The 24057-nt window shown below is 35.6% G+C and overlaps 1 protein-coding gene and 1 pseudogene across 1 annotated transcript; one reads left to right on the plus strand and one right to left on the minus strand.

Moving 5' to 3' along the window:
* Nucleotides 1–8097: 8097 nt before the first annotated feature.
* On the plus strand, nt 8098–9030 carry LOC100973224 (olfactory receptor 5AR1). The gene has a single exon (XM_003806809.4). It carries the CDS (start codon nt 8098–8100, stop codon nt 9028–9030), a length of 933 nt encoding a protein of 310 aa, XP_003806857.2.
* A 5801-nt stretch (nt 9031–14831) lies between these two features.
* Nucleotides 14832–15760, minus strand: LOC100973568 (olfactory receptor 10A7-like; annotated as a pseudogene).
* Between the last annotated feature and the right edge of the window lie 8297 nt (nt 15761–24057).

Genomic DNA, 24057 nt, shown 5'->3' on the forward strand with positions numbered 1-24057 from the left:
CCCAAGGAATTGCCACACTGTCTTCCACAATGGTTGAACTAGTTTACAGTCCCACCAAAGGTGTAAAAGTGTTCCTATTTCTCCACATCCTCTCCAGCACCTGTGGTTTCCTGACTTTTTAATGATCACCATTCTAACTGGTGTGAGATGATATCTTATTGTGGTTTTGATTTGCATTTCTCTGATGGCCAGTGATGATGAGCATTTTTTCATGTGTTTGTTGGCTGGATAAATGTCTTCTTTTGAGAACTGTCTGTTCATATCCTTCACCCACTTTTTGATGGGATTGTTTGTTTTTTTCTTGTAAATTTGCTTGAGTTCATTGTAGATTCTGGATATTAGCCCTTTGTCAGATGAGTAGATTGCAAAAATTTTCTCCCATTCTGTAGGCTGCCTGTTCACTCTTATGGTAGTTTCTTTTGCTGTGCACAAGCTCTTTAGTTTAATTAGATCCCATTTGTCAATTTTGGCTTCTGTTGCCATTGCTTCTGGTGTTTAGACATGAAGTCCTTGCCCATGCCTGTGTCCTGAATGGTATTGCCTAGGTTTTCTTCTAGGGTTTTTATGGTTTTAGGCTTAACATTTAAGTCTTTAATCCATCTTGAATTAATTTTTGTATAAGGTGTAAGGGGATCCAGCTTCAGCTTTCTACATACGGCTAGCCAGTTTTCCCAGCACCATTTATTAAATAGGAAATCCTTTCCCCATTTCTTGTTTTTCTCAGGTTTATCAAAGATCAGATAGTTGTAGATATGCGGCATTATTTCTGAGGGCTCTGTTCTGTTCCATTGGTCTATATCTCTGTTTTGGTACCAGTACCATGCTGTTTTGGTTACTGCAGCCTTGTAGTATAGTTTGAAGTCAGGTAGCATGATGCCTCCAGCTTTGTTCTTTTGGCTTAGGATTGACTTGGCAATGCAGGCTCTTTTTTGGTTCCATATGAACTTTAAAGTAGTTTTCTCCAATTCTGTGAAGAAAGTCATTGGTAGCTTGATGGGGATGGCATTGAATCTATAAATTACCTTGTGCAGTATGGCCATTTTTATGATATTGATTATTCCTACCCATGAGCATGGAATGTTCTTCCATTGGTTTGTATCCTCTTTTATTTCCTTGAGCAGTGGTTTGTAGTTCAACTTGACAAGGTCCTTCACGTCCTTGTAAGTTGGATTCCTAGGTATTTTATTCTCTTTGAAGCAACTGTGAATGGAAGTTCACTCATGATTTGGCTCTGTTATTGGTGTATAATAATGCTTCTGATTTTTGCACATTGATTTTGTATCCTGAGACGTTGCTAAAGTTGCTTATCAGCTTAAGGAGATTTTGGGCTGAGATGATGGGGTTTTCTAGATATACAATCATGTCATCTGCAAACAGGGACAATTTGACTTCCTCTTTTCCTAATTGAATGCCTTTTATTACCTTCTCCTGCCTGATTGCCCTGGCCAGAACTTCCAACACTATGTTGAATAGGAGTGGTGAGAGAGGGCATCCCTGTCTTGTGCCAGTTTTCAAAGGAAATGCTTCCAGTTTTTGCCCATTCAGTATGATATTGGCTGTGGGTTTGTCATCGATAGTTCTTATTATTCTGAGATATGTCTCATCAATTGCAAATTTATTGAGAGTTTTTAGCATGAAGTTTGTTGAATTTTAAAGGCCTTTTCTGCATCTATTGAGATAATCATGTGGTTTTTGTCATTGGTTCTGTTTATATGTTGGATTTGCATTTACTGATTTGCGTATGTTGAACCAGCCTTGCATCCCAGGGATGAAGTCCACTTGATCATGGTGGACAAGCTTTTTGATGTGCTGCTGGATTCGGTTTGCCAGTATTTTATTGAGGATTTTTGCATGGATGTTCATCAGGGATATTGGTCTAAAATTCTCTTTTTGTGTTGTGTCTCTGCCAGTCTTTGGTATCAGGATGATGCTGGCCTCATAAAATGAGTTAGGGAGGATTCCCTCTTTTTCTATTGATTGGAATAGTTTCAAAAGGAATGGGACCAGCTCCTCCTTGTACTTCTGGTAGAATTCAGCTGTGAATCCATCTGGTCCTGGACTTTTTTTGGTTGGTAAGCTATTAATCATTGCCTCAATTTCAGAGCCTGTTATTGGTCTATTCAGAGATCAACTTCTTCCTGGTTTAGTCTTGGGAGGGTGTATGTGTCGAGGAATTTATCCATTTCTTCTAGATTTTCTAGTTTATTTGCATAGAGGTGTTTATAGTATTCTCTGATGGTAGTTTGTGTTTCTGTGGGATCAGTGGTGATATCCCCTTTATCATTTTTTATTGTGTCTATTTGATTCTTCTCTCTTTTCTTCTTTATTAGTCTTGCTAGGGGTCTATCAATTTTGTTGATCTTTTCAAAAAACCAGCTCCTGGATTCATTGATTTTTTGAAGGGTTTTTTGTTTCTCTATCTCCTTCAGTTCTGCTCTGATCTTAGTTATTTCTTGCCTTCTGCTAGCTTTTGAATGTGTTTGCTCTTGCTTCTCTAGTTCTTTTAATGGTGATGTTAGGGTGTCAATTTTAGATCTTTCCTGCTTTCTCTTATGGACATTTAGTGCTATAAATTTCCCTTTACACACTGTTTTAAATGTGTCCCAGAGATTCTGGTATGTTGTGTCTTTTTTCTCGTTGGTTTCAAAGAACATCTTTATTTCTGCCTTCATTTCGTTATGTACCCAGTAGTCATTCAGGTGCAGGTTGTTCAGTTTCCATGTAGTTGAGTGATTTTGAGTGAGTTTCTTAATCCTGATTTCTAGTTTGATTGCACTGTGGTCTGAGAGACAGTTTGTTATAATTTCTGTTCTTTTACATTTGCTGAGGAGTGCTTTACTTCCAACTATGTGGTCGGTTTTGGAATAGGTGTGGTGTGGTGCTGAAGAGAATGTATATTCTGTTGATTTGGGGTGGAGAGTTCTGTAGATGTTTATCAGGTCCACTTGGTGTAGAGCTGAGTTCAATTCCCGGGTATCCTTGTTAACTTTCTGTCTCGTTGATCTGTCTAATGTTGACAGTGGGGTGTTAAAGTCTCCCATTATTATTGTGTGGGAGTCTATGTCTCTTTGTAGGTCTCTAAGGACTTGCTTTATGAATATGGGTGCTCCTGTATTGGGTGCATATATATTTAGGATAGTTAGCTCTTCCTGTCGAATTGATCCCTTTACCATTATGTAATGGCCTTCTTTGTCTCTTTTGATCTTTGTTGGTTTAAAGTCTGTTTTATCAGTTCAAAGAACCCTGTCAGTGCCTCAGCAAAAAGAAAAAGCCTGAGTGAAATTTCAATGATCCTTTTTCATTTTGATTAGAAACAGAAAGAAGTTCTTCAATCTGCTAGTGAATGAAATCAAAAATTCCTCTTTGCCAAAGGAAGCACCTGAAGTTTCTTTTATGTAAAAATTAAAAGAAAATATAAACTAATTGTGTCTGTTTTTTAATTTTTAAGGTCAGGGTACATGTGCAGGTTTGTTACGTAGGTAAACTTAAATCACAAGTATTTGTTGTACAGATTATTTCATCAGCCAGGTGATAAGCCGAGTATCCTTTAGTTATTTTTCTTGATCCTCTCCCTTCTCCCACCCTCCATCAGGGTGTGTTGTTCCCCTCTATGGTTCCATGTGTTCTCATCATTTAGCTCCCACTTATAAGTGAGAACATGTGGTATTTGGTGTTCTGTCCCTGCATTAGTTTGCTAAGGATATTGGCCTGCAGTTTACGGAAAATGACCGGAAACACCAGAAAGTTCATGGTGACAGGTATATAGAACTCTGAATTACTGCTTTTTAATTTATGCTTCTTCATTTTCTTCATAGGTAAATGTTGGTTTCTCCAAGGAACTTCAATAAGACTTTGTTTGTGGTAGCTCTTTTATGCCACCTGAAATTATTTTTAAAAAGCTTTACTGAGTTATAAATGATACACAGATAACTACACATATTTTATGTGTACAATTTGTTGAGTTTAGACATAAGCAAACATCCATGATATCAACACCACGATCAAGGTAATAGAAATATCTAACACCACCCAGGGTTTCCCTGTGTTCTTTTATTTTTGTTTTTAATTAGAAATAACTCTGTATTTATTTCTTTCTAAGCATTATAGCAATACATATATGCCAGTTCATAAAACACAGAAAGTAACCTCTTTCAAAAGACTTTCAGGCACCATCAAAAAGACTTTTCTCAACTACTCCCTAATTCTCATTATGTAGGCATCTTTGGGTTGCACAAAGCACCCCATGCAGTGCTTCTCACTAAGTCAATCATCACTAGAATGCTTTACAAAATTCCCCTGCGTTTCCTTCTTTTATCATTCAATTTGAAGGAGAAGAGAGTGAAATTCCTTGGAGGATCACAGTTCATCAAACCTTTGTGTTTCCTGTGAGTGCATAAAGTACTTCTGGGAATTGTTTGTGAAACTTAAATACCTCCTGCACACAGGAGCGAGGGTGGGATGAGCTAGTAGCTCAGACAACGACCAGATTGATTCACCGTGTTTCGATTCTTCTCAGAATATATCTTTGGTACAACCCATCAAAGAAGGGGAACACTCAACCTCTCACCAGCAGGTAGAAAGCAGGTCAGGACATAGGTCTGAATGTAGAAAGCGATGCGACCTGTTGGGGGGAGTGTTATGCTGCCCAGTGCCCCTTTGAGCATGGGTTATTCTTGGCACAAGGTCCCTGCCATTTTAGCATTTCAAAAAAAGACAAAACCATGAGTTTGGCTTTTAGGATATCTCGTTACAAGTATAAATTCAAAAAATGCTAGGAATGGAAGATTCTACAGAGTTTGTATTCGCCACCCCATCTGTATTACAGGTAAGGAAGGTGCATCTAATGTGTCAATTTACTGAGATCAAACAATTTATTCTTTAAAAAACATAGGACTATAACCAGGATCTCCAGACTCTTGCTCCACTATTCTTTTCATATAAACTTGAAAAAGCAAGTGATACATAGAAATCTAAAGTACATTTTTCCTTTATTTCCATAACAGAATACTTGTGCTGGTCTTTTGTTAAATATTTGAGTTTATTATTAACAAAGGAATATGCTTATTTGCTGAATATTCTACCATTTCTTTAAGAGTCTAATGGGCTGAACGTTGGCTACATGGGACCAAAAAGAAAAGTGTAGAGGTTTTCTTTCCTTTTGTCTTAGTCAAGCTCAATTTTGAATATTACAACCTTGTCTCTAAATATCATTTAATGGAATTACTAAAGAATTAAATTTATGTCTCCCTAAAAGTTCAGGCAGTTCGTGATACATCCTCTCTAAGGAATAAGCATGAAACATTTTTTCTAGAAATTATGAATGCATGCTCATCTAATAAATTAAAACATCTATACTTGCACACAATTGACAATTGCATTAAGCACCTAACACATGATGTCACTAAATTCAGCCCTTTATATATTTTCTAATCAATTTTTGCAGAAAGTTATTAAGGGAGGCATTATTAGTCTCAAGGAACAAATGAAAAATTATGACTCCGAGAAGCTAAGTATTGTGCTGGAAATCAGGAGTAGCAGATGGTAAAACCTGAAATTGTCTGTCCACTATAAATGAGAACAGGCAGGATGCTTTATGGCTGATGAAGCACCTTCTCATACACTGCTTTATTTAACCAGAGCCTCGAATCTACAAGGGAGGAAGGAATTATCTGATAATTACATTTTCCAATCAAATGAAATGGATTGACTGGCACATACCCAGCTGTGGATTAGAGTCCTGATTCCTAGTGCTTCTTACAAGGTTATCTCTTACTCCTTTAAATATTGCAATCTGGTATCTGCATTTTAATTAGTGTCTGAATCTGTTTCCTCATCTATAAAAGTATAAGTATAGGCCAGGCATAGTGGCTCATGCCTGTAATCCTAGCACTTTGGGAGGTCAAGGCAGTTGGATCACTTGAGGTCAGGAGTTCGAGACCAGCCTGGCCTACATGGTGAAACCCCATTTCTACTAAAAATAGAAAAATTAGCCAGGCGTGGTGGCGAGCACCTGTAGTCCCAGCTACTCAGGAGGCTGAGGCGGGAGAATTGCTTGAACCCAGGAGGCAGAGGTTGCTGCGGTGAGCTGAGATTGTGCCACTGCACTTCAGCCTGGGAGACACAGCGAAACTCCGTCTTAACAATACATAAATACATGCATACATACATACATAAAGTATAAGTATAAGGTTGGCTAGATAGGTCCTTTTTCAACAATAGGATTATTTTTTCTCTTGCTAAAAGTTGAAGAACATGCTGACAAATATCGGATCATTTTTCGTTTTTTTTGTGGTTGTTGTTTGTTTTTTTCGTTTTTCCTGGTAGGTTATTTTAAAATTCCTGCATGAAGAGACAAGGGGAAAATGAATACAATGAATACAGCACTATATAGGGAATTGGTAGTTCCAAATTCAGTGGCTGATCCTGCAACTCACAGAATCAGCAAGTGACTTTGTCAGTCCCCTCAGCCTAGGTTTTTATTTCCTCATCAATTTAACCTATGAAGAGATGTCTGCATTCACATGTAGTGAGAAATAGCTGAACTGCAGTAGGGACAAATATTCTCTTCTTTTTTTGTAGCAGCTTTATTCAGGTATAACTGACATGCAACAAATTAAATATGTTTGAAATATAAAATGTGATATGTCTTAATATATGTATACACTCACAAAACTGTTATCACCTGCAAAATAGTAAATAAATCCATTACCCCCAAAAGTTTCCTCATGCCTCTTGATACTCCCTCCCTTCTGCTCCACCTCACACATATCTCTATCCAGGTGACTATTGATCTGCCTCCTGTCAATATTAATTATCTTACACTTTCTAGATTTTTACAAATGAAATCATAAACGTTATCTTTTTTATCTGGCTGTTTTCTCTCAGTCTAATTATTTTGAGATTCATCTAACACATTGCATGTGTCAATAATCTGATTCTTTTAATCATTAATTAGCATTTCATTTTATGGACATACCCCAGTTTACTTACCCTGTCACTTATGTACAGTTAGGCTGTTTGCAGGGTTATTTAATGACTGAATCATAGAGTTGGTATGCATATTTTTGAGTTTATAAGAAACTATGAAACAGTTTTCCAAAGTGGTTGTACTACTTTACATTTCTACCAACAACGATAAAATTTCCAATTACTACTTTTCCTTGTCAACACTTGGTATAGTCAGTCTTTTAAAATTTTAATAATTAGTGTGTAACATTATTTTATTGTGTTTTTAACTTGTATTCCCCTAATGAATATTTGAGCATTTTTACGCAATTATTTGTGATTCAGTTATCTCCTTTGGTGAGTATCTATTGAAATTTTTGACCAATTCTTATTGGATTGTCTGATTTCTTATTATTAGGTATTAAAATGTCTTTGTATGTTATGGATACAAGTTTTTTAAATCAGAAATATGTCTTTTTTAATTTCTCTTGTGCCATTCAGTAACTCTGGCTTTTTAAAAATTATCATTTACTGTGTTTTCTTATATGTCTGATCTTCTGTTCCAAGTATTTCACTTTCTGTATATGTGTGATGTGTTATACTTTGAGGTCCTCATGTCACTTATTTTCCTATCTATGTCTACCTGTAATGAAAATTAAAGTTTATTCATTATCTGAATTTATATTTGCTTTCTTTTAGAAAGAAGAAATATCCACACTGTTCTTCTTTACTCATTAATAAGACACACAATTGTGCAGACTGAGTCAAACATCTAGTATCATGTGATAAATGACCCCGGAGCACCAAGGTCATTGAAGAAGCAGAACTTGCCATTCCCAAGAAGTTAACACCCCTCATGCTGTCAGTGGGCACATGGAGAGGACACATCACCATTTTAACAAAGCATTTGAGTTATTCTATTGGTCATAGAATCTAATTACTGGAAAGATTTTTATGAATCATCCTAAACAAAGCCTTCATTTACTGTAGAACTATATGTATACACATATACACAATAGATAAATATATATATGTGTATATTGCAATATCTCTGGCATATGATTGCTCGTCTTTAGTTTGAATATTTTCAGTGACAGGGAATTTACTACATCCATCAAAAAACTAAATCCAGGCACACATACACTTGAAGCAATGGATAAAGAAAACAGCTCAATGGTGACTGAGTTTATCTTCATGGGCATCACCCAGGACCCTCAGATGGAGATCATCTTCTTCGTGGTCTTCCTCATAGTTTACCTGGTTAATGTAGTGGGGAATATTGGTATGATTATCCTGATTACAACAGACACTCAGCTTCACACACCCATGTATTTTTTCCTCTGCAACCTCTCCTTTGTTGACCTGGGCTACTCCTCAGCCATTGCCCCCAGGATGCTGGCTGACTTCCTAACAAATCACAAAGTTATCTCCTTCTCCAGCTGTGCCACCCAGTTTGCTTTTTTTGTAGGTTTTGTGGATGCTGAGTGCTATGTCCTGGCAGCCATGGCCTATGATCGTTTTGTGGCCATTTGTCGACCCCTCCACTATAGCACCTTCATGTCCAAGCGGGTCTGCTTGGCTCTCATGCTGGGCTCTTACCTGGCTGGTCTAGTGAGTTTAGTAGCTCACACTACCCTCACCTTCAGCCTGAGTTACTGTGGTTCCAATATCATCAATCATTTCTTCTGCGAAATCCCACCACTCTTGGCCCTCTCTTGCTCAGACACCTACATCAGTGAGATCTTGCTCTTCAGTCTGTGTGGCTTCATTGAATTCAGCACCATCCTCATCATCTTCATCTCCTATACCTTTATCCTTGTTGCAATCATCAGAATGCGTTCAGCTGAAGGCCGCCTTAAGGCTTTCTCCACCTGCGGGTCTCACCTTACTGGCGTCACCCTCTTCTATGGCACAGTCATGTTTAGGTACCTGAGGCCAACATCCAGCTACTCCCTGGACCAAGACAAGTGGGCCTCTGTGTTCTACACGGTTATCATCCCCATGTTAAATCCCTTGATCTACAGTTTGCGGAACAAGGATGTGAAAGCTGCTTTCAAAAAGCTAATTGGAAAAAAATCTCAATAATAACACAAAATGATAATCTGTTTCTGTCATAGGTAAATGACAGTAGTAGAAGGACATAGAAAATGCAAATAACTTTTCGATAAACACTACCCAAGTTACCATCTCCTTGCTAAGTGAATATTAAATTCTGAAGGGTGGGCTCTAATCCTTAACTCTGCAATCTGAAAGAAATATAAACTAAATTAGTATATTTGAAAGACATACTGGGCAAGATACATTCATTTCTTATTTAAAGTTGGTTCACATATTAATTAGAAACTGGGACAGGACTCAGTAAGAGAAAGAAATAGTCAATAACTCTGAACAATTTTTTTTCCCCTGGGGTCATGAGGAATGCCAGGTCCAAATGTTGAAATTTTTTTTACTCTCAAAAGAAGTCAGAGAAAATGTAGTTAAAAACATGGAGAATGAGGCTGGTGTGAGGGACAATGTAACTCAGTCTGAGTTCTATCCATTCATATATTTAGCAAAAAATTTTAAGTGTTATGTATGTGCCAGGTTCTAGAGAATATAAACACAAGGCTTTTTGCCAACAAGGAGTTTGCTGTGCTTCCAGTGACTGTATTGTCTCTCTGAATCTGCTGCCACTGGTAACAAATCAGTGACTATGCGAAGTCCAAGGATAAGAGCCAGATATTTAAGTTCTGCTGGTAACTAGCTATAATCAGGGAATAAAATCGTCTTCTTTTTCTGTCCTCAGCTTTCCCTTTAGTGGGTCAAGTGGGTGGGTTCAACTAATAACCACAGGATTTCTTTGACCTTCTCTACCTAATGTTAAAAAGGAGTAGGCATCATAGTTTTGTCAACTGTATATATTGACATCTTCTTGGCCCTCAGAGGAAATCCAATAATTCTGGGGCTCTAAGAAAGATAAAGCTGGACGCAATCTCTAAGGCTGATTTTAGCAAGATTGTTATGTCTACAAGGTTAGCTTACCTGCTCCCATCTAAAATTAGTACTGTCTTGTATCTTAATTAGACCCTAGCTTTCCCTGGGATGCCATGGGTCTCCATGCCCTCCACCAGCATCAGCAGGCCCTTTTCAAAGAACAGTCTCATTAATCCTGATGTAGGAATGACTAACAAGAAAAAATTATATAATTTTTATTCACATGTTCTAAAGGCTACAAAATATTCAATTGAAAACAAGAATGTCAGGTATCAGCAGCAGATTGAGATCTTGAATAAACTAACATTTTCCCAGATGTGCTGAAATTCTGTCACAATAACAGTTTTGAATACTTATAATCAATCATCTTTCTATTTCAACCCTTCCTCCAGTGTAACATAGTTAAAAGTCAGGGAAACACAATGGTTGCCTTAAAGTATAGAGCTGCCATATTCATCATAAAAGGCACTGAAGAGTTTTTACGATAAAAAACCTAGGATTTACTGGGGTTTATCTGTACACAAGTTGTAATTGATCTAGTTTAAAATTAGTCACATCATAACTCATTTTGGGGAAAGAACCACCTGCAGCTAATGCACAGATACAGAGTTGACAGTTCAGAAACAGTCCAGCTCTAGCCTTCAGTTTCTTTTTTTCACCATTGTGAAAATCATGTATGCTCTGTGAAATGTAAGAAAAAAGGGCTTTCCTATCCCATTAACTACAAACCAAGTGTATGTTACAATTGAAAGAGCAATTGCCTTAGAATCAGGCATCTTGGAATCCCATTGCTAAGTCTCTAATCAGTGACCTTGTGGCTACAGGGCTACCTTTTCTCATTTCCTGTACTCACACAATAAACAAACCACTTTAAATCTTATTAAATTCATATAATGATCATTTGAAGTAGACATTATCCTCATTTTATTTATTTTATTATTATTTTTTATTTATTTTTAATTTTTGTGGGTACATAGTAGGTGTACATATTTATGGCTTACATGAGATGTTTTGATACAGACATGCAATGTGAAATAAGCATGTCATGAAGAATGGAGTATCCATCCCCTCAAGTATTTATCCTTTGAGTTACAAATAATCTAATTACATTCTTTAAGTTATTTCAAAATACACAATTAAGTTATTATTGACTACGGTCACCCTATTGTGCTATTAAATAATAGGTCTTATTCATTCTTTTCTATTTACTATTCAGCCATAAAAAAAAAGAATGAGATCCAGTCATTTGCAACTACATGGATGGAATTGGAGATCATTGCGTTAAATAATGAATTGCTAAAAAGCAAATATTTACTTCCACTTGTTTTATATATTTATAAAAGCTAAGCGCCCTTATGAGAAGGGTTTTGCAATGTTTTCTGCATTTTTAATTCATTCATTTTTAGGATGAATTTCATCATTACCTCTTGGGTAAGATGGGCTTATAATATTGTGAATCAAAAAATAAATGTTTTAACTGAATATACATTTATATATTTTGTGTTTTTTTTAAACTAACAAAATATTATGTTTCTGAATTATAAATAGTTAACTGCTAAGCATGCTTGTTTATTTGATAATGTCTGAGAGAATTTTAAATGTTACTTTTACTTTTAATAAATTGTTCAAAAGGAAATTTGTTAAACTATATATTTCTATTCCTACTTTACATATTAATCAAATATAAAATATATCGAGTCATCCATAAAGCAAGGTGAATATAAAAAGCAACAACAAAGAAAAAAAACTACTGTGTAAAGAATTTGATTATTTGGCTAGTGATTTTGCTTTTAGCTTTTTAAATATTTTTAATTTTAAGTCAGTGATGTCTACTCTACCTATGCAATTAGATATGTCTTATTTACTGTTTATATATGATCTTTATATTTAGTTAGAAAAAAATTGTTTCATTTTAGTTGTTGATATCTGAAAGATGAACTTTAAAAAAAAATTTACTCTACATTGTTGAATAAACCAGTGAGAAACTTTTAGAGTTTGTCTCTAATTTAATAATGTGTAAATCACAGACCATATTAATTAAATATTAATAATATTAATCATTTATTAATTTTATTAATACTAAATTATATCTAGCTACTCTTCTACTTCAAAGAATAATTTTCCTTCAACATACTGGCTGAAAAGCATCAAAATGCTGGAAACACTCTTTTTCACAAATGTGTGCTGCTAGTTAAGGTCCACCACACACCACACAGAAAAATCTGATGAAAACATTAGCTGTGCTGTACCACTCTTCTTCAGAATACTTACATTTTACTAAGAATAAGCCTCTACTGCTCCCCACAGTCCCTCAGCCTTGCATGGGCTAGCAGCTGCTTCCCCAGCCAGACTTCCAGTGCTGTGGCTTATTTCCTCAAAGGCAGCACCACTCTTTTACATCTCCAGTTTTGGTCCAACATCTCCTTACTAAGAAAGACCTCAATCTTTCTCTTATATCTCTTTCTGGTCCTTGCATGCAACCTCCTCAGAGGAGGACATCCTACCTATTGCCTATTACTGCCTCTTGAAAATTATTTCTTTATTACAGCTATCACAATTTGTCAATTTATGTATAATGTATATAACATAGACAATAAGTATATGACATATATATGCTTTGAGGAAAAGACACATTTCTATTCTGTTTAACATTATATTACATAGTCATGCAATAATAGGCTATCAATGAATAAATGAATCCTTTAACATGTTAATTAATATGAGACCAAATCTTCTGCTTCTGATCATTGCCATCCTCTTGTATACACAATTAGTCTAAGGTCACCAGGAACAAACTTATACATAGACAAATTAAGATGCTTCTGACCCATTTCAAAGATAGGGAACACACATCAGGGGAACCATGGACTATTTCTTCAAACATAGGAAGAAATAGAGCTATCACAGGATTTGTAGGAAGAAATGAGTTTAGGCCAGGCTGGTCTTGAACTCCTGACCTCGTGATCCACCCACGTTGGCCTCCCAAAGTGCTGGGATTACAGGCGTGAGCCACCGCGCCTGGCCTCTTTTTTCTTTCTTATCATTGTGATAGTTATGTAGTGGTAACTCACTGTGGTTTTAGCTTGCGTTTCTCTAAAGACTAATGATATTAAGAATTATTTTATATATTTATTTGACATCTGTGTATTTTCTTTTTTTTTTTTATTATACTTTAAGTTTTAGGGTACATGTGCACATTGTGCAGGTTAGTTACATATGTATACATGTGCCATGCTGGTGCGCTGCACCCACTAACTCGTCATCTAGCATTAGGTATATCTCCCAATGCTATCCCTCCCCCCTCCCCCCTCCCCACCACAGTCCCCAGAGTATGATATTCCCCTTCCTGTGTCCATGTGATCTCATTGTTCAATTCCCACCTATGAGTGAGAATATGCTGGCCAACATAGTGAAATGCCATCTCTACTAAAAATAAAAAAAATTAGCTGGGCGTGGTGGCAGGCGCCTGTAATCCCAGCTACTTGGGAGCCTGAGGCAGAAAATTGCTTGAACCCAGGAGGCGGAGGTTTCAGTGAGCCAAAATTGCGCCACTGCATTCCAGCCTGGGCAACAGAGCAAGACTCCATCTCAAAATGGTAAAAAAAGGAAAGAAATAGAGAAGCAAATGAACAAACCAGTTTTGACAATAATAGGTGCTAATAAGGATGTGAAAGGCAAATAGAGCTCTTATACATCGCTGATAGAAATAAAAATAGGTACAGACGCTTTGGAAAATAATTTAGAGGTGTTTAATAAGGTTAAAAATGCACCTAAAAATTAGCAATTCCACTCCTAGCTATTGACCTAAGAGAAAAGAAAATGTGTCCATATAAATATTTGTAATGGCTTTATTCAAAAATCAAGCCAAATGTCCAAACGCTGAATAGATTTTTTAAAAAAAATTTTGGTACACCAATACAATGAAATACTACCCATCAATTAAAAAAAATGATCTGAGTGAACTAAGTTGCACAATACTACTGCACTATACTAAATGAAAGAAGTCAGATTCAGTGGTTACATATGAGTCTGTTCATATGACATTCTGCAAAGGCTAAACCATAGAGACAGAAGACAAATTAGTGGTTGCCAGGGGCTGGGTGTTGGAGGAAGGGGATTAAATAGGAGGGGGAATGAGGAAACAGTGGGGTGATGGAAGTGCATTATACGTTGTTTGTAGTATGGCTAGCTGACTGCATGCAATTGTCAAAATTCTTGGAACTCTACAAGGGTAAGTGTTATCATGTGTAAAGTATACCTCAATAAAATGACAAAAATTGTAGATAATCAAATGAAGAAAATAATTAAAGTAAGTTTTTAATACAAAAAAAAAAGAAATGAGTTTAGGTGAAATTTAAATGAAGCAATATTTTGATAGAATATTACAAAGTAGGATACGCAAAGGGAACAATGATAAGTCCAAACCAAAAAGTAGATGTGGGGTCTTGTTTTCCTGGAAACCACAAAATTAACACAGATGCGGACTGTTGCATTAAAAAACCTTTAATCTGAATTCCTGCACCTGAGTTGGAAATTGAGATTTCTCCTCTGGATCAAAGTGACTTAGATTCTCAAGCACAGAGAAAAATATTTCACCTCACGGACAAAATTTCAAAAAATTAATTTCAGATAGTCTGTGACTTTAAAGAAACAGGTGTTTTGTTTTGTTTTGTTTTTCAGTGAGTAACATAAGAGCAGTAGCTCAATGAAGGGAGTTGTTTGGACACATTAAAGCCCTGCCATGTGCTTGGAGGAAACATTTTTTTCTGCTGAATTTACACCTGGGTTTATGTGTCCTTTATAAATGGCAGGGCAGATGTTGACTGTCTAAGCTACTTTTTACTCTATCACTTCATAATCAGAAGGTAATTATGTTAGATTAAGAGTGAAGGTTAGTGTCTCATTAACAGCTGTCACATCCTCTGCTTTGCAATAGCTCTCCTTCAAGCTCCTTTCACATCTTGGTTCCTCAGGCTGTAAATCAAGGGGTTAAGCATGGGTGTGACCACCGTGTAGAAAACCGCAATGATCTTGCCGCCAGCCCAGGAGGACCTCGACTGTGGTCTCATGTCCATGAAGATGGCAGTCCCATAAAATAAGGTTACCACTGTCAAATGGGAGGTACAGGTGGATAATGCCTGATACCGCCCAGAGGCTGACTGCATCCTGAGAACAGATTGAAGGATCCGGACATAGGAAACAACAATGAGGAGGAAAGGGATGAAGACAATGATGATACTGAAGATAAAAACAACCAGCTCTGTGAATGAGGTGTTGGTGCAAGCCAACCTCAGGACAGAAGGTACCTCACAGAAAAAGTGATTCAGGATATTAGGCCCACAGTAGGGCAAACTCAACGTGAGAACATTGATAACCATGGAACTCAGGAAGCTACTGGACCAAGAAATAACTGCCAGTTGAATGCAGGTGTTTTGGTCCATAATGAAGGTATAATGAAGAGGATGACAAATGGCTACATATCTGTCATAAGCCATGACACCAAGGAGGACACAATCATTCCAAAGGAGAGGGAGAAGTACATCTGAGTAGTGCAGCTGGAGAATGAGATGGTGTTCTTTTTCCCCGCCATGTTGGACAGCATTTGGGGGACATTGGTGGATGTGTAGCAAATGTCCAGAAAGGATAAATTAGTGAGGAAGAAGTACATGGGGGTTTGGAGGAGAGGTTCCATCTGGATAATAGTGATGATTATAACATTTCCAGCCACCGTTGATAAATAGAACAAGAACATAATAAAAAGAATAAGCTGTATCTTTGGTTCAGAGGACAACCCCAGGAACACAAATTCAGTGACAGTGAAGTTTGTGTTTATTGACTCCATCTTTCATGGCATCTTCCTCTCACAGAACCATTGACTCACCTGAAGACAAAACAAAATGCCCTATATGTCAGAGTTTTGGAAACTCAGGATGGAAAAAATAAGGAGAAATCTTGGTCTAAGACTGTGTCCTGAGTGTCTGAGTTTTAGTACAAATGAAAAGCTTTTCTTCTGCTTTTTCAGGGAATATTTGATGAGATCAGACTGTCAAATTAAAATACCGATTTGAGTTAAGTAAATATTCTTTCCTTTTCTGAAAGGGAATGCTCTTTTGCCTATTCATAATCATTTCAAACTTGATTCATTCTTCAAAGACTTAGTCTTCAAAGACTTCACTTACTTCACAAAGATCTGATTCTTGTTGCTGTTGTGCTCCACCTGACAGAGCAGCACAACACATCACTCAAATAAATGGCAATGAAGATTATTGCTTCATGCATTACCCCACTAATCTACACATAAAGCCAAGCTTCCTCTACATTACCCTGATGCAACTTTCTAGTCCTTAGACACCCTGACACCAAAAAAAGACTGTGCACACTAACAAAAACCGTCATGAGGCACATTAATTGCCAATTTTTCCACCTTACCATTTCCGTACTGTGGAATCTGGGATGATCTTATTATGCATAAAATGAGAATAATAATAGAATGTATTTCATGATAAATTTTAAGGACTAAAATTAATAATGTATACAAAGAATTTAAGACAATGTCTACACATGGGAGGTAATCCAGAAACAGCATCTATTATTAACAGACCTAATAACATAAAGTGATTTTACATTCATCTGGAATTTACTTCTCTAATAATAATAATTTCAAGGAAATAATGTTAATGAAAATTATCTAGACAAGTTAAAGTTACTAGGTCTATTTACTGAGAGCTCCTTGAGCCCCTACTGCATCTATTTGCTCTCAGTTCATATATAGTGTTAGTATGTTTGATTAACTGACTTCTAGCCTGGAGCAGTTCAAAAGGAGTAACTTAAAAAGATATTTAGTAATGAAAAACCTAGAAGTAGGCGTAGTTAAATAGCAAAAAGTAGCTGTCAGTCATTCATCCATTCATTTATTAATTCTTTTTTTATTTCTTTGGTCTTTTTTTCTTCCTTTCAAAACTATCTTTTTGATATTGTAGTATGTAGTAGACACAGGATATACATTGGTAAATATAACATATATTCATAATACTGTCATGAGCTTACAGTCACGGCAAGTTGCAGTAAAGGAAGCAAACTGGTTCCTAAGGGAGTGGAGACTCTTGCTCAAGAAGACATTAAAGAAACAAGTAGTTGCAGGTCAGGAAAAACAATATATCAAAGTATCGTTTTGTAAATAATAGTGACTCACATGTAGTATGTGTTAGATGGCTTTCACAAGCTTTGATTTAAATCATGGTTTTCAAATCAAATAATTCTATGAACTGGCAAACCTTTTCATTTAAAATTTCATGTCCAGGGATAAGAAAAGATGGACCTGGAAGGAAGAGAGAGAAATCAAGTCACAGCGTCCTACTTCATTGGAGGCAGGAGGGAGGGCAGTGGACAAGAGAAGCTACAGAGTTCCCTTCCAGGCTCCAAACAGCAATCAGAAAATTCTGCTGTAAATAAGAAATGCTCTGATGATCTTTAGAAGTGATTCTAGACTATAGTGGCAAGAAATGACATCCACAGTGAGTTTCTCTATTGACAACATGACCCAGACAACATGATCTATTGACAATATGAGCCAATCCAGACACCATGTGACTAGTGGTGAAACACACAGGACCCCCCCCATCAAAGGGCCTGAATTACATGCTCCACCTTCACCTGAATTACATGCTCCAGCTCCACCACTGGCCCGCTGGAGGCTGTGTGCAATTCACACCACCAGTCCGTGCCTCATTTTCCTCATGTGCAGGATAGGGTAAAACTAGCACCTACCTCCTAGAGACGCTGAAAAAATTAAATGAGATACTGCATGTAAATCACCTAAAACACCTAACTAGCTATAGATGGTAAGTGCTCAATACATGTTAACTATTATCATTTCATTATCTATATTTATAACTATATCATTTCATTATATTGTGTGATACTCATTAGAGGATTTTCATTATGTATACAGAATAAGAATTATTGGCAACCCTTCCAAAAACATGACAGAACTTATCCAAGATCTTTTGAGGATTTATTTTAATATATATAAAAGTACCTACAACATATGTAAGCAGGATAGTTATATCGATACCATCTATATCTACATCTATACATAGTAAGAAGACCACACCAAAAATAATAGTCTTGGTTCAATAGGTATGCAGTACAAATAAAATTGGATCTTAAAAAGAAACATTAAATATTTTGGGTCAACTTCTAAACATTGTCTACATTTTGAAGATTCAAAAAAATAGAATAATCCCTTAATCCCTCTGAATTCACAATTGCCTCAAAGAGCATCTTCAGTCACGTTACAGCTGCAGCTGCTGAAAGCCAGATACAAATTATTCAACTGTGCAGTGCTTCAGAATATAAATCTATTCTGTTCTTATAATGCACAAAGTTTCATCTCCTTCATAAGGAAAGAGAAATAAAGACATCTTTGGAAATAAGTGTAACACCCACAGTATGAAGCAAACTCACCAAATTAAACACGGAGTTTCAAGAAACCCAGATATTTTGTAATCATTTGTGGATTTCATATATGCTCCTGATTAAATAAGCAATTGCCTAATTAGTTATGTACCTTTGATTTACCTCACAAAGTAAAAGCTACTATTGCCAAACACCCTTTCAGCTTGTGTGCCTGGAAATCTCCTGTTAAGTCTTTTCATACTAGCCATGCAGGGCATCCTGTTTGTCTTTAGTTTTCTGGGGGTCCTAATATGTTTGTTTATGTTTCTCCAGCCCATAGCACTTAATAAACACTATTTAATGCTGCCAGAGCTCAAATAAACCCTTCCTATTTTCTACTCTTCTTAAGTTTTTATCTTTTATTAGGAATAAATTTACTCTCATGGTAGGCATGATATCAGTCGAAGCTTATTGTCAAGCAATCATTTATCTGTTCTTTACTGAACAACACTAATTCTCAAAAGCCATCTAATTCTATTTTTAAAAGTTGACAAAAAGGCACAAACTGTGGCTAACTTACACTTTACCTTATGCCAGGGTATATGGAATTATATCAACACATTAGGATTGTATGTATTAAATGGATAAATTACTCATCTTTCTATTCTGCAAATCATAGAAAGAAACCTAATATATATTTTACATCAAAGTAGAAAAGTCTAATTTTCTTTCATAAATTCAAGATTTGTGAAAGCTAAAAACTTTAATCTCTGTAATTTAAACCATCTGTATAAGTGAATACATTTCTTTCTCCAAGGCATAATTAAATTTATTACTTACATTTGGTAGATAGGTTTGACAGATAGTGATGATATTGTTAGTCTCCAGTAATGTTTCATTTTCAGAGGATAACTTTGCAAAGCAATGTAGTGTGGGGGTTAAAACCATAAACTATGGACATGGACAATTTGGACATAAATTCTGACACCATCATTCTGTGTTGAATCACTTGGGCAAATTTCTAAACTTCTCTAAACTCACCTTTGTCCTATGTTAAGCAAGAACTCTATTAACACCTAATTCATAGAATTATTTTGATGATTATATTAGAAAGTGCACCTGGCAATTCTAACATAGTATCTGACACATAGTAACTACTTTATAAATTATAATTAATAGTATCATATAAACTCCAGATTTCTTAAATTTGCTACCAATTTACTTGGGTTATAATAATGGAAAGACCACTAGATATAACCATATTGGGAGTACTTGTCACGTCACTATAGAGGTATTTAGATCCTACATAAACTCGTACAAACCCTATGTGCATTTAGCATCACCAACATTTATGATATCCTTTCATAGATTATCAGTTTGCCTATAAATAATATTACTTAAAAATCCATTTAAAAATTAAAAAGTTTAAGGGCTAAGCAGAATAAACATTATATCATAACATAATCTTATTCCCCATCGAATTAAGTAAGAATATTAGGGAAGGTTGCCAAGCAGGCCAAAAAATATCTTTCTGATTAACCTATTATTGATTTATAAAAGGTATTCTGGAGACATAATTGTCATTTGATAAAATAAAAACACATCATTTACAGTGATTAAAAATTACACTATATATGATAACTTACTGCTTAGTGTGAGATAGCTTCACAAATCCTCTTGAATTAATCATTGGGATCTGGTTTTGCTCAAAGCATGTAGGAAAGATAGGAGAATATACAAGCAGAGGCTCCTGGAATTCCATGCCTTCATAGAGAGGCAAACTTTAAATTAGTAAGAATGTTATGCTGGAAAACTTCATAACAAAAGTTAACAAATTCTGATGTTGCGTAGAGGTGAATAAATCACCTCTTCCTCCAACAAAAACTCTTTCTATAAAAAAGAAAAAAAAATCTCCAAAAGAACTGATATTTATTGCTACACACTGTGATTCTCTATTGCAGGGCAAGTATTTTGCTAAGTACTTTAAAGAGAGTAAATTTCAAATTTCATCTTCACAAAGATGAAATACATTTATTTCATCTAAAATACATTTATATCCATTTTAAAGATTAAGGAATGTATGGATACAATCTGCTTCATACCTGTCGCCTCCACATATGCATGTAAACAAAATCCCATAAAGGACAAAGCAAATGCTATCCATGTGAAAAAAACACAACTCCATGGAAATAAAATAAATATTTTTATGATAACTAAAAATGAGATACTGTTATAACCCAACTCAGTTATTTTATATATTAGAAAAAGACCATGATGATGAATTCATACACAGTGAAATCCTTAACTCATATGAGTTTTTTCATTTTAGGGCCCTAGGCTTAATTTTCAATTCTTGAGGGATAATGTCCCAGACCAATAGTTAAAATTTAATTATTCATTTTGAGAGATTCCTTGTTGATGTGTTTACTCTTTTCTCCCATTCCTCTGCCCCTGAGTATATACTTTGTTCATGGTTTAAATGTGGCATGCTATCTTAGTGACCAGGGTATTTTCACCCTTCTGTGTTGCTTGTCATGGTTAGTCATAAAAATGAGTTTATTCATCACAGGAACAGCAATACCTAAAATACAGGCTTCAGGGACTCTCCACTATCAACAGGAATTTAGAGATGGTTATTATTCTAGAACATTTTCAATTACTCACATAGCAGATTTGAACTCTAGGTTGTCTTTGCTCTGATCATAACACACTCTGGACCCTTCTCTTACTGCATAACGGCTATACAAAGTTTGTAAGGGAACAACAAGACTTGCACTGAAACTTACTAGCAGTGTGATCCCTAATATGTCATTTCACTTTAATGAGCATCCATTTATTCTTTTTTTTCTTTTCTCTTTCTTCCTTTCTCTTTCTTTTCTTTCTTTATTTTTTCTTTCTTTCTTTTTCACAGTTTTTTATTATGATACTTTAATATTATATTTTAAATACTGGGATACATGTGCAGAACCTGCAGGTTTGTTACATAGGTATACACGTGCCATGGGGGTTTACTGCACCCATCAACCAGTCATCTGCACTAGGTATTATTCCTAATGCTATCCCTCCCCTAGCCCCCACCTCCTGACAGGCCCCGGTGTGTGATGTTCCCCTCCCTGTGCCAATGTGTTCTCATTGTTCAGCTCCCACTTATGAGTGAGAATATGTGGTATTTGGTTTTCTGTAATTGTATTAGTGTGCTGAAAATGATGGTTTCCAGCTTCATCCATGTCCCTGCAAAGGACATGAACTCATCCTTTTTTATGGCTGCATAGTATTCCATGGTTTATGTGTGCCACATTTTCTTTATCCAGTCTATCATTGATGGGCATTTGGGTTGATTCCAAGTCTTTGCTTTTGTAAACAGCGCTGCAATAAATATTTTTTAGAAAAAAACTATTTCAAATTTCATATGGAACCAAAAAAGAGTGCATATAGCCAAGACAATCCTAAGCAAAATGAACAAAGCTGGAGGTATCGTGCTACCCGACTTCAAACTGTACTACCAGGCTACAGTAACCAAACCAGCATGGTACTGTTGCCAAAACAGATAAATAGATCAATGGAACAGAACAGAGACCTCAGAAATAATGCCACACATCTACAACCATCTGATCTTTGACAAACCTGACAAAGATAAGCAATGGGGAAAGGATTCCCTATTTAATAAATGTTGCGGGGAAAACTGGCTAGCCATATGCAGAAAACTGAATCTGGACCCCTTCCTTACACCTTATACAAAAATTAACTCAAGATGGCGTAAAGATTTAAGTGAAAAATCCAAAACATTCAGGACACAGGCATGAGCAAAGACTTCTTTCTTTTCTTTTTTCTTCTTTTCTTTTCTTTTCTTTCTTTCTTTCTTTCTTTCTTTCCTTCCTTCCTTCTTTCTTTCTCTTTTCTTCTTCCTCTTTCTTTTTTTACTGAAAAGTATTAATCATGTATATTAATGGAGCGCAATGTGAGGTTTTGATCTATGTGTGCCTGCAGAAATAGTCAATGAAGCCAACTAACATAGGCATCACCTCATTAACTTATCATTTTTTGTGGTGAGAATATTATTCTTTTAGCAATTTTAAAATATACAGTATATTATTATTAACTTCAGTCACTATGTGGTATGTAGATCACTGAAACATTTCTCCAGTACTACTGAAACTTTTTACCCTTTGATCAACACCTTCCCTTCATCTGTGCCTTCTCCTACCCCTCTTAATTTCTGATAACCACTTTTCTACTTTCTTTTTCTATGAGATCAACTATTTTAGATTCCACATATATGAGAAATCATACAGTATTTAGTCTGTTACTGCCTGGCTTATTTCACTTAGTATAATGTCCTCCAGTTCCATCTATGTTGTTTGTGAGTGACAGAATTACCTTTTTATTTAAGGCTGTATAGTATTACATTGTGTATATTTGCCACATTTTCTTTGTCCATTAATCTACTGATAGGCACTTAGGTTGTTTCCAAATCTTAGCTACTGTGAATAATATTGTAATGAACATAAGAGTGCAGATATTTGCTCGACATACTGATTTCAATTCCTTTAGATATATATCCAGAAGTGAAATTGCTGGATCTTATGGTAATTCTATTTTTCATTTTTTGAAGAATCCAACACTTTTTCAAAATGGCTGTGCTAATTTGATTTCCATCAACAGTGTACAAACAATAATTGTTATCATTTGTCTTTTTAAACATAGCCATTCTAAGAAGTGTGAGGTGATATCTCATTGTGATTTTAATGTGCATTTCCTTTACTACTAGAGATATTAAGCATTTCAAAAAAATATATCTCTTAGGCATTCACTTCAAAAAACAAAATTGAAAGAAGGGAATACTTCCAAACTCATTTTATGAGAATGCAATTACCCTAATACCAGACCCAGACAAAAAAATAAAACTGATGGCTGGTATCATTAATGAACATAGATGCAAAAGTCCTCAGTACCAAATTCAGCAGCACATTAAAAAATATCATTTACCATAATCAACTGGGATTTATCCCAGGTTGCAAGGATAGTTCAATATATGTAAGTCAATAAATGTGGTACATCACCAAACAAAAATAATGGGAAAAGCCATAGATGCAAAAAAAAAAAAAAAAAAAAAAGTATAGAAGACATGTACCTCAACATTCCGCAACAATAAAGGCTATGTATGACGGGCCCACAACAACACATTCAATGGTGAAAACTTGGGAGTTTTATTCTCTAAGATCTGGAACAAGACAAGGATGTCCACTGTCTTAATTTCTATTCAACATAGTACAGAAAGTCCTAGCCAGAGCAATTAGGCTAGAAAAAGAAACAAAATGCATCCATATAGAAAAAGCAGAATTGAAATTGTCTTGGCTTGCTGATGACATAAGCTTATATATGAAATCCCTAACGAATCTACCAAAAACAATTAGAATTGTCAAACAAATTCAGTAAAGTTGCAGGTTAATCAACATACAAAATCCATTAGCATTTCTTTACACTAACAACAAGCTATCTGAAAAGGAAATTAAGAAAATAATACCTTTTATAATAACATCAGAAAAAAAATACTTAGGAGAAAATTTAACCATGGTGGTGAAATATCTGATTACTGAAGCTATGAAATATTGATGAAAAAAATTGAAGAAGACACAAATAAATATAAAGATATCCTATGTTCATGGATTAAAATTCAAACACCATTAAATGTAAACATTACCCAAAACTATCTACAGATTTAATGTAATCTCTGTCAAAATT

The sequence above is a fragment of the Pan paniscus genome, chromosome 9 (genome assembly GCF_029289425.2).
Source record: "Pan paniscus chromosome 9, NHGRI_mPanPan1-v2.0_pri, whole genome shotgun sequence".
Classification (NCBI taxonomy): domain Eukaryota; kingdom Metazoa; phylum Chordata; class Mammalia; order Primates; family Hominidae; genus Pan; species Pan paniscus.